The sequence below is a fragment of the Corvus cornix genome, chromosome 15, assembly GCF_000738735.6.
Source record: "Corvus cornix cornix isolate S_Up_H32 chromosome 15, ASM73873v5, whole genome shotgun sequence".
Taxonomy (NCBI): domain Eukaryota; kingdom Metazoa; phylum Chordata; class Aves; order Passeriformes; family Corvidae; genus Corvus; species Corvus cornix.
Window position 1 is genome coordinate 4,486,787 of NC_046345.1, and position 17,535 is coordinate 4,504,321.

The 17,535-nt window shown below is 59.1% G+C and overlaps 1 protein-coding gene across 1 annotated transcript in view; it reads left to right on the forward strand.

Moving 5' to 3' along the window:
* The first annotated feature begins 696 nt into the window (after positions 1 to 696).
* The window catches only part of FAM222A (family with sequence similarity 222 member A), a 29,062-nt gene continuing 12,223 nt past the window's right edge, over positions 697 to 17,535 (forward strand). Inside the window, 2 exon segments of the mRNA XM_039561175.1 lie at positions 697 to 16,280; positions 16,362 to 16,480. Coding sequence (XP_039417109.1) covers positions 16,399 to 16,480 — 82 coding nt within the window. The 5' untranslated portion in view covers positions 697 to 16,280; positions 16,362 to 16,398.

The following is a 17,535-nucleotide window of genomic DNA, read 5'->3' on the forward strand; positions in this document are numbered from 1 at the left end:
CCGCGTGCGGCCGCCGGGCCCCGCGCGGGGCGCTCAGAGCCGCCGCAGCCGCGCGCCGGGCGGGAGCCGCGAGCCGGGGCCGCCCCGCCAGCGCCCCCCGCCCCGCCCCGCCGCGACCCCCGCCCGCCGCCGCCGCCGCCGCCGCCATGGAGCGCTGAGCCGCCGCCGCTGCCCCCCGCGACACCCCCCCCCCCGCCCCGCCCCGCCGGGCACCGACCGCCGCCGCACAAAGGAACCGGGGCAGCCGCGGTGTGATGCTCCCCGGGGTCGCCGCGCCGCCCCAGCCCAGCCGCGCCGGGTGGATTTGGGGTTAATTTTTTTTTTTTTTTTTTTTTTTTTTTTTTTTTATTCCTCACCGGATATTTTTGCTCTTCTCCACCCCCCCCCCCCCCCGCCGCCCACCCCACCCCCCTTCCCGGCGTCGCCCTCCGCCGTCCCCCGGGGCCGAGCGCCGGGACCCCGCACGCTGGCCGCGCACGGGGCGGGGCGGGCCGCCGGCGGGGCGCGGGGCCGGGCGGGCGCCGCCGCTGCTGCTGCGCGGCCCGGGGGGGGCGGCCCGGCGCGCCCCGCACCGCAGCGCCCGCAGCCGGCCCGGATCCAGCTCTGACGGTAACGGGGGTCCGGGCACCGGGGAGATCGGGGGGGGTTACCGGGCGGGGGCGCGGGGACCGGGGGACTCCGGCGGCTCCCGGAGCGCAGCGGAGGCGGTGCCGCCGCAGCGCGGTGCCCGGTGGTGCCCGCGGAGCCGCCGCTGCCGGGGCCCGGCTCTCCCGTCGCTGCCGGATAGGAACGGGAACAACTTTTGGTTTTTTTGGGGTTTTTTTTCATCCGATTTTTGGTTTTTTTGTATGGCTTTTTGGGTCGCCTGACTCATAAGTGGAAATAAAATATCCACGGGTGCCTCCAGGAGGAAAGCTGAGACACTTCCAGGGGGAGCCGACCGGGAGCTGCCGCCTTTGCTGCGACCCTTTTCTGCCCCTTTTCGCCTGGGAAAAAAAAAAAAAAAAAAGGGTTTTTCTCCTCCTTCCCGGGCAGGAAAGCGCCCGAGCCCACAGCGACACCGGAGCGGGTGGTGGCAGAGCAGGACCCCGCCATGGACCCCGCGCTGGTGTGGATCCCGCCGGTCACAAAGGAGAGGGAAGAAGGACCCACCCAGCGATGGTTTATTTAACACCGGTCTCCCTGGCTGCCTCCGCCGGGTCAGGAGGCTCTGCCGGGGAAAATCCCCTCTGGAAAAAGCTCCGCTGCGGAGGGAGCATCCCTGTGGCATCTTCTGGACCATCGGCGCTGGGAATACGATTCACCGGGGACGAGGCATCGTGGTCCCCGAGAGCTCCTGGGCAGCACGGCTGGGCGTCCACCGGGGCGGCCTCAGGCTCCAGCCGGGGACGAGCGGGCTGTGCCGCCTCTCCGGCTCGGTCCCCGACAGAAACGAGGTCTTGCCGGTGCCAGCAGCTCAGCCCCAGCATCCCAATCCAGCTCCGGGGAGAGCCGTCACATCGTGGAGATTTAATGGCTGGAGAGGCAGGGCCTGGACGCAGCGAGCCGGCGGCGGCACGGCACAGCTCGCCGCAGGGCCCGGCTGCAACTGGGGCTCGGCTCCGGCCCTGCGGGGTATTTCCGAGGAGAGGCAGTGGCAAAGTTTTCCAGCCGTGCTTGGTGTTTGCCAAGGGATGAATTCATTGGCGTCGGGCAGTTGTGGTTTGCCCGGCTCTGGTTGTCGGGATCTCCGTAGGGAGGTTTTCGTTTCGTGTTTACTTGTGCGTGTATATATAGGTATAATTTTATATGTATGTATTTAGATGTGCATCCTCCTGCTCGGGATGCTCTTGTCCAGAGGCTGCAGGCAGCTTGCCCCAGTGGGCGATGACCTTTTATGGAGGGCAGAGTGGCCGTGGGGCTCTGCAGGCGTGGGGACAGAGCCGCGTGGCCCCTCTCTCCATGAGGAGCGTCCAGCGTCGTTCTCGGGATAATTTAGTGGGATTTGGCGGTTTTACACCTTCTCATGCCCCCGTGGTGGGGTTTGACTGCCCAGTGTGCCGGCCACATGTCGCTGGTCAGTGGCCACACACGTGGACACCGCTCTGGTGGGACCCCGGCTGGCAAAGCGCTCACACCCAGGCTGTGGTGCTGGGCGGTGAGGTGGGAAATGTCACTGGCAGAGCGCACCCGGCATCCTGCGAGGGATTTTTCTTATGAAGGATCCATAAAACTTTGAGGAGTGGATTGGCGGTGCCGGGGAGCCGGGTGCGGTCGGGTCAGGCCGCCTTGAAGCCGTGGCAGAAGGAGAGGGAAGCTCTTGCCGCGGTGCCTTCTGCTGACCTTGTGTGTAGAGCAGGGGAAGGGAAGACCATTCCCGGGCTGTGGGAACGTGGCTTGTTTTCCCAGCTTCGGGAACAGCTTTCCTGCTGGTTTGAGAGGCGGTACCAGTAGGGCACGTTCTTGATGCCGGGGCAGCACCGGCTGCGAGCTGGGCCCCGTTTCAGCCAAGCGTGTCGTTAAAAATTGGAATATCTCGGTGTGAATATTTACCCTCAGGCTGGAGCAGGGAAGCCCATGGAAGGAGGACATGAGCGGCTGCTGCCAGGCTGCTGAGGCCACGTCACCTCAGTTTTTTAGCCCCTCTGGTTGTCTGAACCTGAAATTCATCCATCCCTGAGCAGGCTGCGGAGGAGCCCCTTCCCTCCCGGGGCTGGTTTTTAATTGCAGGCTGCTGCCCTGCCCGGGGAAGGGCTCTGGCTCCGGTACCGAGGGTCTTCCGGTGCCACCACCCCGCGGGGTGGTCGCCCCGAGCCGGGTGCCCCGTTGCCCGCCGCCGTCCCCGCGCTGCCCCCGCGCTCCCCGCCGTGCGTGCGGCATTAGTGCCGGGCGTTTGCATCCCTGCCAGGCGGCGGAGTTAATTTTTGCCTGGAGCGGGTTTCCTGCGTGGCCTCAACTTGTGTGGGAAAATCTGCGGTGAAGCCGGGCAGCCCCGCTCCCTTTCCGGCGTGATCCTGCGGCACAGGGAGCGGTGGGCTCGGGAATGTATGGTGGGAGCCGGCCCACCCCAGCCCCCTCCGGCTGTCGGGCTACGACGGGCAGGGATGCGGGGTCCTGAGTGTGGGGGGTGATGGCAGAAGCCTCCTTGTCCCACGGCTCCTTGTGGGGACAGCAGGGTATGTATCCCTGGGTAAGATCCTTTGCTGGTGGTGTCTCACCCTGGGATGGAGGGATTGTGTGTGTGTGACCCCCCCAAAGCTGGGGATGCTGCAGCTGGCGGGGTGGGCCGGGGGCTGCACCTGCCGGGACCCCTCTCCCGGCCCCCGCTGGCATCTGCCGCCGCATGTCCGTCTGCAGCAGGCGCATGCATGCAAAAATAAGACATTTCTTCTTTCTCTTCTGCCTGCGCATTCCTCAAAAAGCTAATATTCATGAAAGGTAATTCAATCAAACCACGATGCCTATCAGCTAATGCAGCAAAGCTGGCGCAGGGGTGAGAATGGGAGCCAGGAACACAAAAGCCCTGTTTTATTACCTCCTGCTTGCCTGAGAATTGCTTTTCTCCCTCGAGTGAGCCGGCTAAAGCTGGCTTTATTATGTTAACCTATTTGCGTGTCAAGAGCTATTGTGCCTCTCTTTATCTGTGTTTGTATTTGCTCGATGCAGGGAATAAAAGGACGAGGCGAAAATGGATGGCTGGTCAGTGCTCCGCACTCTGGGGGCACTGATTGGTTGCTAAGTGATTTGCATCCCCGGTAATCGCTTTTATCTCGGAAGGATGTCGTGTATAATTATAAGCCTACTGACATCTTTTGAAATCTGCCTAATGGGTGTTTTTAATTTACATGGGAAGCAGGGGCTATTTGTGTTGCTCTGATTACAGGTTGGGCGAGTATATGGGTTAAAATAGAGATATTTCCATAGATGCGGGACACTGGCGGGGATGAGGCTGGGATTTTTGGCAAGTCCCTGCTCAGCTAGGGGTGGGTGGAAGAGCACGAGTCGCCGTGTGTGAGTTTGGGGTTTAATCCCTCAGCCCAGTGCACAGACTGGCTTGGTGCTGGTCCGTGGGCTGGTCCTGCAGCCAACCCGTGAAATACAACACGAGGTGGGCTCCAGGCTGCTGCCAGACCCGGCTGGCTGCAGCTGTGGACCCCCAGGACCCCCCTCTGCAGCCTGGGATGAGGCATGGGGCGGGCTGTGCCACCAAGTCCCCATTCCAGCCATCTGTGCCGGCGTGGGGCTGTTGGGGGTGGCACGGGGAGCTGGCTGTGCCAGTGAGGGGACAGGCTGAGGCTCCCATTCAGCCCCCCCCCCCCATGCAGGGAGTGCTGGGGCTTTGCTGGGAGTACCTGTGGAACCGTGGAAGCCCCAGCTGATGATTGATTAGCCACGGCAAATAAAGCTCCCGAGCACCTGTGCCAGCCCTGGGCACCTGCATCCAGCAGGATCCCAGCCGAGTGGCACACTGGAGCTGCCGAGGCATCAGCAGGGTTCAGGGTGAGCTGCTGGTGCTGGAGGCATCAGCAGGGCCATGGGTGCCCATCCTGGGCAGGCAGCAGGATGTGGGTGCTCTGAGATTGTCCCGCGTGTGCCTGGGTGCAGAGGAGCCACGTGTGGGAAGCATCCTGGCAGGAGTGCTGTGCCAGCCGTGCCAGTGGCACGCTCGATTTCCTCTTTCTGTCTGTGCTATTGGCAAAGCAGAGCTCTGAGGTGCAGGCCGTGGTGAGATGAGGGGTCTTGGGGTCCCCCCAGAGCTCTGTGCACTGGGACTGGGTCACCCCAAACACGCAGAGCTCCTGACATGAGATTGGTGCTTGTGACAGGCACAGGGGCTGGGCTGGGTGAGGGTGTGGGGCAGGACTCGGGGCAGGTCACCCACAGGGACAGCTCCAGCCAGCTGCCTCCTTCCTCCTCCTCCAGGAAAGGCCAGGACTGAGCCGCAGGCACGTTCTGGCTCCCTCAGGCCGCGCACAAGGTGACTCCATCAATTTGCAGGGCTGAGGTGGCTCCGTGGCACATGGTGCCGTGGGCAGTGCTGTGCCGAGCAGGATGGGGTGCAGGGAAACGCGGGGCATGAGAAAAATTGATAGAGGAGAGCGAGTGCTGGCCCCCACACCTTGGAGCCTGGGGTGCTGGGCCCCCCTGCATGGGCAGTCCCATCCCATCCTATCCCATCCCATCCCATCCTGTCCCGTCCTGCTGGCGAGTGAGCAGCGCGGGCGCCGCTATTTATGGCTGGCTGTAAACAAACTCCCAATGAAAGAAAGTTAATGACCTGAGACTGACAGGAGCCTGCTGGGAGTTTTTATAGCCCCTGGGACTCCTTTTGCTAAAGAGAGAATACATCAGCGTTTTAACCCAAAACGGCGAGAGCTGCAGGGGCGGGGGGACGGCCCCAGCCTGGGGAGGCGTTTCGGAGGGGCTGGTGCTGGGTGAGGAGGAGGCTTTGGTAGGGGGACCTTGACTGTCTCCCTGCATGGGACTGGGGGGGCACAGCCCCCTTCTCAGGAGGCACGTCCCAGCGTTGGGGGCTCTCCAAGGCTTTGCCATCTGCCTCTTGTAGGTCATCCCTCTGCGCTCCCGGCAAGAGCAGGGGCTGGCTTAGCGTGGCTGGTAACCACACACTAATAAAGCCTTAATACCCTGCAGCGGGGAGATTTCGCTGTCAGAGATAAATATTCATATTGCTTTCCAATTCAGCCTTGGCTGCACGACAAGGGCGCCGTGGGGGGAGACGGGAAGGCTGCGGTGTGGGGTGCTCCGAGCCCTGCTGGCTGCCCTGCCTGCTCCTGCCTGCCTGGTGTGTTTAATACCGTGTCCTGGCTAATTGTGGGGTGTGAATATCATCCCCGGGGCTCTCAGGGGGCAGGATGGAGAGCATGGCACAGGGTGCCCCTCTCCCCGCCTGCTCCTTCGCCGCCGCCTCGCACGCGCAGCCTCCATCTGCACGCGACGCTTGATTTACCGAGAAGAGCTGGCAGTTAAACCTGACAAATTGAAGGCAGTTTTAAGTGGTTCAGGTTAATTAATAGTCAGGGAAGTATCAATTTTTTTTAAGGGATGCTCTTGGCTCTCGGGGAGAGCTGGAGTTTGACTTTGCCTTTGGAAAGTAACACCATCTGTGCCCATGGGCAGGGGGATGGAGCTGGGCAGGATGCTGAGCTCAGTGCCACTGCTCCGGTTCCTGTCCCACAGCCTCACATTGCTGCTGGTATTTCTGATCCCAGGTTGCTGGTGCTAAGGGAGTTGCTGGGACAGGAAGGAACAGGGCTGTCCTGTGTGGCCCAAGCTGTCCTGCTCATCTCAGTGACCTTTGGGGCACTGGTTGTCCTGTCCCCTGGGGTCTGTGCTGTGGCTGGAGTGCGAGAGGGTGCAGCCATGCCAGTAACCAGAGAGATTTGTCCACAGCCACCTGTAGTGGCACAGCTGGGTGGCCACAGGGTCCCTGCTCCCATCGAGGACCCGGGGGTGAGCAGCAGCTTTAACAGGCTCATGGGGGTCCATCCTGGGCTGGGACTGGGAGCCGACATGGATGAACTGGAGCAGGATCTGCTCCCCTCGGTTTCTGCGCACATGACCCCCGTGCTCACATCTGCCCACAGCTGCCAAGCCTGGGAGTGCTGGGGGGGCAGATTTTAAAAACGTCCCAGTGAAAGAAGCTTAGAGTCTCCTGTAAGGAGGAGAGATGGCCAGTCTTGGAGTGTGTGCAGCACAGGGAGTCTCTGAGCTGGATGTGAGAAAGACTCAGTGGCACATGGACCTGAGCAGTGTCCATGGTGGTCACAGTGCTCCGGTGCCACAGGATGCCACAGGACTGGGCAGCTCCAGGCTCTGGCTCAGGGCTGCATCCCAGAGCAGCACAAACTCTTCATCAGGCCACGTGCCCCATCTTTCCCAGCACAGACCAGGAGGCAGGTGGAAGTGGTGGGTTTCCAGCAGCCCTAATTCTTGGGAATATGAGAGATTAAGGTTAGTGACCATTTTTTAACTCAATAAAGGGGAAGACAAGCTGGAGTCTGCAGTCCAGAGATATAATTAGTTCGCAGCAGTGGTGCTTTCTTGATTTAGCTTCAGAGAGCAGAACAAGACAAGGATGTTATACCCAATTAGCAATAACATACAGCCCGAGCCTCGCTAGGTGAGATAACAAGCCATTTTTATAGCTCTTCTTTACGGACATTTTTTTTTTTGGAAAGAGCGGGGGGGAAAGAAGAAAGGGACCGAGTCTCGATTTCTTTTCATCAGGGAACAATTATTAGTGAGCTCAGAAAGCCCAGAGCTGAGTGATCTGTTGGCCAGTGCGGATGATAAAACAAATCAAACAGCTCAGAGCCGGGCTGAGGCCGTCTCTCCATCCAGCTGGGGGAGGCTGAGCGGGTGACAGCCGTGTCCCGGCAAGGACACGGCCAAGGGCCACCCACACACCGTGGATGTGCCCCGGCTGCTGCTGCTGCTGCGAGGGTTTGTGGCCGTGCTGCTCGCTGCCCGCAGGGACCTGCTGCGGGTGGGATGACCATCGGTGCTGCTGGCTGTGCTCCGGCTGTGTCCCACGGTGGGCAGCTGGTCCCCAGCAATGTGACCCCGAGCCGTGTCCCCCAGTGCGCACCGCAGTTCCCGGTGAGGTGACCCCGAGCTGTGTCCCCTCCTTGGGCACTCTGGTCCCCAGCAATGTGACCCCGAGCCGTGTCCCCTGTCAGCGCGGTCCCCAGCGAGGTGACCCCCGCAGTGTCCCCTGCACAGCCCCGGTCAGATGGCAGCCGCCTGCCGTCTGCCAGCGCCGCGGTGCCTTTGTATTGCGGATCGATGGCCATTGATTTTTCCTCCCGTGTAAACCTGGCCGGGCCGGGGCTGTGCAGGGTTTTCGTGAGCATCTGGCTCTGTCTGTGCCGTGCTCGGAGCAGCCCGAGCTGGTTCCCGAGCCGACCCACCCACCTCCCGCTCGCCTCTGCAGCAGTGAAACTCAAGGACATCCGGAGAAACAGCCTTGTAAAGAGAAAGCTCGGGTTTCATTAATCAGCTGCTAATGACGGGCTCTGCTGTTCGGTGGGTTCTTTGCAGTCGCTCTCCTCGCTCCCCAGGGCAGCACCCCCAGCCCCTCCTGTGGTACCTGCTGGGGACGGGGCTGTGGCAGCTGGTTTGGGGCACCTGTTGGGAGCAGGGTGGCCCAGTGCTGCCCCCAGCATGGGGACACTCCTGCTGCAAAGGGGGCTCACTGTGGGGCACGTTCTCCCCGCCCCTGCAGCCACCCCTCCGATGGGACAGAGCCTGGGGATGGAGCAGGAGGCTGCTGTCCCCTCCGTGTCCTTCTTGTCCCCTCCGTGTCCTTCTTGTCCCCTCCCTGTCCTTCTTGTCCCCTCCCTGTCCTTCCTGTCCCCTTGTCAGGGTTTTACAGCCTGACAGGCAGTGGCGTGGCTGCATGGGACCGCTTGAGCTCATCCCATGACACCCCAGCCCACCCTGGGGAGCTGGGCTGGGACATCCCCGCTTGTCCCTAGCGGGAGCAGCCGTAGAGCCGCTCTCCGGGCTATTAACACCCCGCGATGATCATCAGCTCTCGTCGTAATCATTAAGACTATTAGAAAGAAATGTTGGCTCGCAGCTCGTGTCAGACTTTCCGTTCTGCTTTGCAAACGCGCACAATTAATGCCAATCAGGCGGGGGAGGCAGCCAGCTCCGATCCCGGCTGCTCCCAATCCCGGCTGTCAGCTCTCCCCATCCCGCCTGGTACATTTTCATACAATTGCTATAAACATCTGAGGGAAACTCCGTGTTCTTCGGCAGCGCTGAGTATTGTTCTCTGTTCCTTTTAATTACTCGGCATTCAGCGGCTCATCCGGCCTCGGATCGGTGGGGAAAGTAGGGATTTGTAAAACAAATAGAGAAATCTGGAGAGATGCCTTATTTTCCCATTCGGTGGCTGCGTTAGGTTGTCTATGGGTAAATAAGAAAAACCTGTTTAATTTCTCTTTGTCTTTTTCTTCCTCCCCCTCCCGAGTTGCTTTCTTCCCACGGGGACACAGCCTGGTCCTTCTCCCCAGGGAACTCCAAAAGCAGGGTGAGCTTGGGAGAAGGGGGGGAAGAGCTGGAATTACTTGACCGGATGGTGGTATAATCCTTGTTACAAAAGTACACATCAATTATAAGAATTCCTACAGTAATCTTGGAAATCTATCTTTTCTGCTGAACCAGCTCATTAAAGAGCACCATTCATTTCCATCTCTCCGGGTGAGAAGGGTTTAAATCTCCAGAGCTTTGTGTTACCAAATAGACTGAGGGTGATGGACTCACGTTAAATATTAAAAGGAAGAAGTTGATTTTCCCCCCCCCCCCCTTTTTTTCCCCCAGACCTGCAGCGCAGACGAAGTGCAATGTAAGGAGAGGAGGGTGGGGGGTCCCCGCCGTGAGAGGCTTCCCCAGCTGTCGCTCAATGGGTTTCCTTTGAGGAGCCCCCTCCCCTCCCTTGGCCTGGGGACCCCTCCAGCCCTGGGGGAGGAGGGAGGGAGCGAGCAAGGGAGGTTTCCCCAGGCCACCCTGGCAAGCCCCCGAGCCTGCGCCGGAGCCGGCCGTGGCACAGGCAGGGCTTTTGTGTGCCGGCGGGGCAGTGGGCGGCCGCGGGGCGAGGGACGGGCACAGAGCCCCTTTGTGTGCAGCTGCGAGCGGAGCAGGATGTGGGATAGGGACCAGCCGTGGGGATGGGGAGCTGCTACCCAGGGATGAGGAGAGGGCAGCCAGGGATGGGGAGCGGGACCGAGGGTGGAGAGCAGCGGCCGGCCGGGTCGAGGGCGGCGCGGGGCGATGTGTGCGCCGCGTCGAGGCTCTGTGCAAACATGTTAATTTGTTTTCTTTCTTGCCTCGCCTTTCAGGGTAATTGGTTGCATTTGAAGCCTTTGTGAAAGCCTTTGATTATAGTAATTTCAGCAGCGCGATCTACCCTGGATTCCTCGTCAGATTCTTTCACAGCTCCGGCACTTGGGGCTGTAATTATGGAGTGGAGCGAGCCCGGCTGCCGAGTGTGGGGCAGCTGGACGGGGCACCATGACCGTGGGAGCACAGGGACTGTCACTGCAGGGGACAATCAAACCCCTGGGATGGGGCAGGAGTGAGCCAGGATGGCGCAGGAGCTGTGATGGGGAGCTTCGGTCTCTGCTGAGCTGGTTGGGTCTCAGCTGGAGACATGGATGCTGCGAGTTGCCCATGCTGGGGTTGACTCCTGGCCTGTTGGGGTCTAGAGTGCTTTTAATTGCTGCTCCATGGAGCCACTTGGCTTTTCTGTTGGTTGATCCCATGTCTGTGCTGCGGCTGGGACCGAAAGCCCTTGAGCATCCCGAGCATCCATGACGGACGGCTCCCCTCACCCCCTCTTCCCGATCCGTGTGCAGGGAGGAAGGCATGGCATGACTGTGTCGGATCAGGGAGGATTTGCTTTGAGGAGCTGGTGCCACATCCAAGGAGACATGTCTGTACATGTCTGGCAGGACCTGGCGGATCCTGCCCACCCGCTGCGCGCTGGCCCTTCCGGGACCTCGGTGCACGCAGCCAGGACTGAGCCCTGCCAAAAACACCGACGGCACCCGAGCGGGGCCCTGACCTTTGCTAACGGGGCCGCTCCCCCCTCGCTCCTGGCATTTCGTTCCCAGTCCTACGTAATGACCTTCTCAGCAGCACCGTGCCAGTGTCTGCCACTTCCAATTACCCACGGCTGCTCGACTCCCGCCGCAGCACGCGGGGTTCCTTCCTCCCCAGCAGGATGGCAGTGGGCCGGGGCAATATTGCACTGTGGTCTCCCACCCTCCTGGCTCAGCGAGCCTCAGGAACCCCCCAACACCAGTCAGGGCTCTGAGTCCCTGCCCTGGGGTGCTGGAGGCGCGCTTGGCTTTCCAGAATCATTATTAACCTGTTCGAGAGCTGTTCCCGCTCGCAGCGAAAATAGATCTTTAATCTCTGCCCAAAATAGCTCATTTGATGAGAGGCCTCCTTAAAGCTGACACATAAATTTAACCAGGCCGCCCGAGCCCTGCGCGGGGACGTCTGCAAATGCTCAACAGCACTCAAATTGTTGGGGTTTTTTTAAATTCCATCGTTACGGACACATCTGATACCGTATTTCTTCCATAGGGTCTTTGGAACTGCTCAGGAGGTGATTTGCTGTGCCCTGTCCCAGTTCCTTTGGCCCTGCTTGTGAACAAAAGGTTATTTTGGGGTATTTTTTGATGTTGACTTTCTTGAACAGTCCAAAGGGTTTCTCCTTGGGGCTGCCACGAGAGCAGAAACCTCATCTCTGGGGGCAGTGGGAGAGACATGAGATGCTGCTGTAAGATGCCAGCAGTGAGGGTCCTGGTCCAGTGCCACTCTGTGCCTGGCAATGTGCCACAGCTGGTGGGCTCTGTGCCATCCTGGTGTCACAGCAGCCCAAAAAAGGCACCATCCTACTGGCAGCAAAATGTTTCGTCTGTGAGTAAAAGTGGGCTCTGGGGAAGTGGGAAATGCGGATGCTCAGGGTGTCACAGCTCTGCTCAGCACCGGGTCCTGGGCTCACCTCGGCACCTTCCCAGTATCTCCACAGGGCAGGGGCTGGGAGAGGCCACTTGGCTGGTCTGGGTCGCTCCCCCAGGCCCCCACAGTCCCCACATCCCAGCGAGACCCTGAGCAGCAAAATAATCACTTCCAGCATCATTATCCGTCGCAAACCCCAGCTTCCAATTTTAATCAGAGGAGCTGGTGTTGCTTTAAGATCTGCGGGTTTTAAAGATCACAAGAGGGGTTAGAGAAAATTACCCTTGACTCTTACATGCTAATGTAATCTCTAACCAGATCTGCAGCACTGCAGCTAAAATTGCTTTTTAGATTAACATTTAATTATTAACAGGGCCCCCTGAAAGGCCCGGGGCTGGAGCACGCGGAGGGGAGCGGATTAGCCGGGCGGGATGAGGGAAGGTCGGGCGAGGGAAGGTCATGGGGTGACCGCTGGCACCTTCAGCGACAAACTTTGGGTTTTATTTTACCTGGTGCTCCCCCATGATTCACAGTGGGGTGACCTTTCTGTGCTCACCCGTTTTAGGGCAGAGCTGTGGCATTGCTGCGTCCCCTCCACCCTAAATCTGGATGGGAGATGGGCACGAGCTGGCACAGCAGCATCAGCCAAAATCCTGCTTGCACTGCAATGGGATGGGCATCCACTGTGTGCAGGGGGGAAGCCTTCCTCCTCTGGTACCTCCTCACCCTCTCAGGGTGCCATCGGGTGGGAAATCAGTGTCCGTGGGACCAGTGGTGGTGGCAGTGACGGGGGGTGGCGAGAGGGAGCTCTGATGTCCCCAGGATTGTGGGGAAGGGGAGCTCCCTGCCAGGGTGGTTGGATTCTCCTCCATCCCAGCATGGAGGAACGAGGGACAGGGGTGTTCCCAGTTGTACTTCGGGTTTGTTGCACACCAGGGGCCAGTGAGGGCTTTTGGTTTGTTTCTCTGGTTGCTGCAAGCCTTGGCCTCACCCTGCGCTGTCCGTGTGTCTGTCTGGCACTGTCAGGAGCCTCCTGTGCCTCTCCTGGCCAGGGTGACCCCTCACCTGTCCTTGTGCCGAACCCGTGCTGGCTTTTAATAGCCAGGGGGGACGTGGCCATGGTGTGACTCAAACAGCTTTGCAGCATCCCTGGTCCTGCCCCCCCCTTCCTCTCCTAACCCCAGAAGCTCCCTTTTTATGGGATTGCACCCTGATAACACCCGGAGAAGGATCTGGACATGTTCCACCAGAGCCTGGATGGTGACCAAAGACCTTGTCCCTCACCGTCCCTGCCCTGCCACAGCTCAGCAGCTGCACAGACCCACTTCAGGCTGATACTTTAAAAGTTCCTTTTTTCTTTTCTCCCCCCTCCCGTCACATTTTCTTTTATCTAAATCCTCGCCTGCAAAAGCCTCTATCGACAGCTGCGCTGGCCTTATCTCGCCGGAGGGACCTTCTCAGGGCTCTCGGAGGAGATAAGCCCGACTTATCAGCTGCTGATGTCAGAGGAGGTGCCAAACCCTCCCATCACTGGGGCTTTAGACATAGAGGGTGGTGTTTTTTATTAAAGTCACAAAGACCTTGGGCTTATAAATAGTGCGATGTCGAGATGGATTAGCTGGGTGTGGGGCAGGAAGGAGTGGTGGGAGAGGGGAAGGATGGAGCTGTGGCTCCCCCATCCCTGGAAGTGATCAAGGCCAGGTTGGACAGGGCTTGGAGCAACCTGGTCTAGTGCAAGCTGCTCCTGCCTATGTCAGAGGGTGGAACTGGATGAGCTTTAAGGTTTCTTCCAACCCAAACCATTCTGGGATTCTGTGATGCCAGGGCTGTGGGATGTGGGCTTGGGGCTCCTGGGGGATCTTGCTCCAGATGTCCCCAAGGGACCCCACTCTTGGTGGGACTCACCCTGTGCCCCAGTGCTGGATGATGGTGGGTCCATGGGCACAGCCCGGGCAGAGGCCATGCGGACTCAGGGCGTTCCAGCAAAACTGCTGAGTGTTGCCTTTCCTACCACGAAAGAGCCAGAGCAGCTTGAACTAAATCGGATCCTGCTGATTGGAATTAGTTCAGATGCAGATGGAGCTAACTAAGCCGGCGCTAAGCGTTGGACAGCCCAGCGCCCAATTCCCATCAGCTGATTCAGGGGCTTTTCAGAGCGGCATTAGCGAAATGCCACCGTGGCACAGATGCCCATTGTGCCAGGCGCCCACCCGCTCGCCCACGGGCCTTCTGGGACTTGGGGCTCCCAGCAGGGTGACGGGGTGGACAGATGGACGCTGTTCTGGGGTTGTGGAACCAGAGCTTTCCTGATTCCGAGCGTGCCTGTGAAGGTGGGGTGAGGCGCAGCGTAGCTGTCGGAAAAATCATCTCGGCAGCGAGACGCCGGGAGACGGGGGCAGCAGCAGGGTCTGAATTAATAGGTGGCTTTATTCAGTTTGGCACGTGGCTCCCGCGCCTCTCCCGCCTGCTGCCGGTGATGATCCGTGGTCAGGGTCGGGATGGCTCCAGGAGGGAGCTGGGCTGTGCGTGGCAGGGCGCAGAGAGCAGTGCAGGGGACAACCCGTACCAGCTCTGGGGTGTCCCCAGGGACCTGCTGGGCCCTCAGGGTGCTCTCAGCTCCTGGGACAGGCTGCATCCACACCCTCCCTGTGCCAGCACATGGATTCGGTGACCCCCTGGGTGCTTCCTCCTCGCTCTCGGCCCCACATGCCCCAGACACCACCAGGGACCCGATCTGCATCCGGCAGTGGCACGAGCCGCCCACGCCACCCCTGTCCGATGGGGACACGGGTCAGTGTCCCCATGAGGAGCTGCCTGGGCACGGGGAGTGGGTGACGTCCGCCGCTAATCGGCCAGATGGTGACACCCGGTGGGACGCCAGCGCTGAGGTCACCGTGGAGAGCTCAGGCTCAGGTACAGCAGGGGCCGGTGCTGTCATCCGTCCCCTGCACGGATGGGTGTGGGTGCTTTGACCCGGGGCCACCCCACAGGGACAGGGATGGGGATGGGGATGAGGGATGGAGGTGGCAGCTCCCGTCATGGAAAATCCGGACGCTGGGCTGGTGCTGGGGGAGCCGAGGCGCCGGGAGCGGGGCTGCGTAATGAACCCCGAGTCCCGGCGGGGAGAGGAGAACTCCTGGCAGTCAAGTGCGCTCAGGCTCTGAATAAGAAGCACTTCATTCTCTTTTCAAACTGTATAATTTCTGCCTGATTGTAATGGCATATTTTAAAATTACCAGAAATCGAAGCCAGAAAATGGATACGGCTGCTTTTACTGCGAGCTGCGTTAACAAAGGATATGTAATGCATGAAATAAAAACACCTCCCTGCCCCCCTCCTTTTTTTTTTTTAAGACAGTAATAGGAGAAAATTGGTTTTGAAACTGAATAAAAGTCCCTTTCAGAGGAAATCATTTCTTTCAGGGTACCTTTGCTGAAAGTAAAATAGTGAATAATGAAAGGTGGTTACATGATTGTCTTTCATTTAGAGAGCGCGAGGACAGATGGAATCTGGGAGAAATGCACGATTGGAATAATTGCATGGTAACAAGGCGCTTGTTGTGAAATTAGTATCTTAAGAAAGTAGTGAAAAAGGCTTTTACTCATGAATACTTCATTATTAGGAGAAAACAGCACAATTTGGGTTCTCCAGACACCTGCTCGGTATTAGATGACTTCCTCCCCTCCTCCTCCTCCTCCTCTTCCTCCTCCTCCTCCTCACACCTTTTGCCAACGAGTCTCTCCTTGTCCCCGGTTTGCTGGGGGGGCCTTGACTGGCCTGATGAGCCCAGTCAAGGCATGGACACCCTGCATGCATCCCATCTCAGGGATTATCCCAGAGCCTGGGACCTGGTGGAGGTCACAGAGCAGGAGTGAGCAGTATTGTCTGCACCCACAGTGGCTGTGAAGGTGTTTTGAAGAGTGACATTGAAACCAGCAGAGCTTGGAGAGCCCCGGGCACAGCTCGGGGAGCATCCATCCATGCTTTGTTTCCTGATGCTCTCGGTCATGGGCTCTGCCAGTGCCTGCCCGAGGCCACCACGTGCCTGAGGCCACCGCATCACTCCCCTGCACGCCGGTGCCAGCACTGGGACATGCGGGAAATGCGGGAAACACCCCGGACGGCTGCAGGAGGGCACGATTCCCCCACAGTGGAGAAGAGGGAGTGATGCACCCAGCGGTGACACCTGTCCACGATGTCCAGTTGTGATCCCCAGCCATCCACAAACCTTCAGCCAGAGAATGACAGCACAGGAGCTGCGACGCCAGCAGATGGGCACCACTGCCTGCTTTTCTTCTGCTCCTGCCTACGTCTCCCTGCCCTCTCCAAGTGGGAATATCGCTCCCTGCACCAGCTGGAGCAGTGGGAGGGTGCCAGCAGCACCTGGTTATAACTCAGGGCCCCGGTGGCGGCTGGGGAAGGACATACAATGAGCAGCAGCGACGACTTTGGCCTGACCCCTCCAGCTTTTGTCGAGCAGATTTTGATGCCAGCTGGGAACTGGTGACAGATCCCAGGACCCCGAGTGGGATGTTAACACCGTCTTTCCCCAGCCTTGGCCGGGGTCACTCCGTGCCGGGAGGCACCGGCTGGCACGCCGGCGGAGCGGTCTGGCGCTGCCGGAGGGACGCCCCAGCTCTGCCACGTTCCCAGCGGGAAGGGCGGAAAGCTCTGCAGGAAGCGCAAATCACCCGCTGAGACCCTCATATTTATTTTATATACATCCCTATTCATTTCAGGCGTTCCGAGTTACTTTTTTATCTCCAGAGGAGCAAAGGCACCGAGTGCCGGGGAGACCCTGCTGGGTGGGCATGGGGGTGGTGGCAGGGGGTGGTGGCAGGGGTGGTGGCAGGTTCCTGGCTCACCGTGTGTCTCCTCTCTCGCAGGGTGTGGGGCGGCAGCGCCCGCAGGGAAGCCCGGACCATGCTGGCCTGCCTGCAGAGGACCCAGAACCCCCCAGCCCAGCACCTCCCCTGCCCCAACAAGGCGCTGGAGCCGCGCAAGTGTAAGTGCCCGGGGGCGAGCGCCCGCTTTGATGCTGTTTCCCTTATTGAAAAAGACATTTATTTAACCGATAATTAAAAAGAGCAGGAGAAGCGGGGAGGAGGGGAGGAGAGGGGGAGGAAGGAGCCAAGATAAGCAAATTAAATTGGGTTCTGTGGTTGATAAGTCCAACTTCAGCAAATGTTGCAGAGCTGCCTGGGAAGCGTGGCGGCGGCAGAGGATGGTGCAGTCGTCCCCCCAAACCTCCCCGGCCCTTCCCCCCCTAATTACTTTCCCCGTTTTGCTGCAGCTCGCCTTCCCCAGGAGCTGGCCTTTCAGATAAGCTGTAAACTAGTTACATTAAAATGGGATCCAAAAGGTCACTCCAGCAAAGCACCTGTCTCTCCCAGCCTTTGTCTCTCAATCCAAACCGTGATTAAATGTATATTTAATGAGCCTGCTTTAGGCAGGCGTGTTTGACCTCTCCGGCTGGGAAAGACGCATTAAGATTCTCAAGTGATGAATGTGTGTTTTAAAGAGGGGAGTGGATATTTTTCTGCTGGTCTCAGTTGGATTTTTAAACATTGCCGGCTGAAGACAAATCAGTTGCTAAAGCTCTGCTTGTTAGGCTGTGACAGCCCCCGGGTGTTTGTTTAATGAGCTGGATTTTCCCAGAGATGTTTTTTTCCACTCTACCTGGGCACCCTGCGCAGCCAGGCAAGCTGGGCATGGGGTTTGGGCAAGCTGGGCATGGATTTTGGATGATGCTCGGCCTCCCTGGGGACCCCCAGCATCACTTTGGCATCGCACTGCCAGTCAGGAGGGTTATTTATCTTTGGAAGTTCTTTTATCCCTGAAACTTATCCCTGGAATTGTTCATGGCCAGGTTGGACAGGGCTTGGAGCAGAAGGTGTCCCTGCTCATGGCAGGGGGTGGAAGTGGGTGATCTTGAAGGTCTCTTCCAACCCAAACCATTCTGGCTTCCATGAGTTTTTGGTGAAGCTCCCCAACGGCCAGCACAGGGAATGGGTCACCCAGGCCAGAGGTGGGGTGATGGGCATCCAGATGTCACAGTGC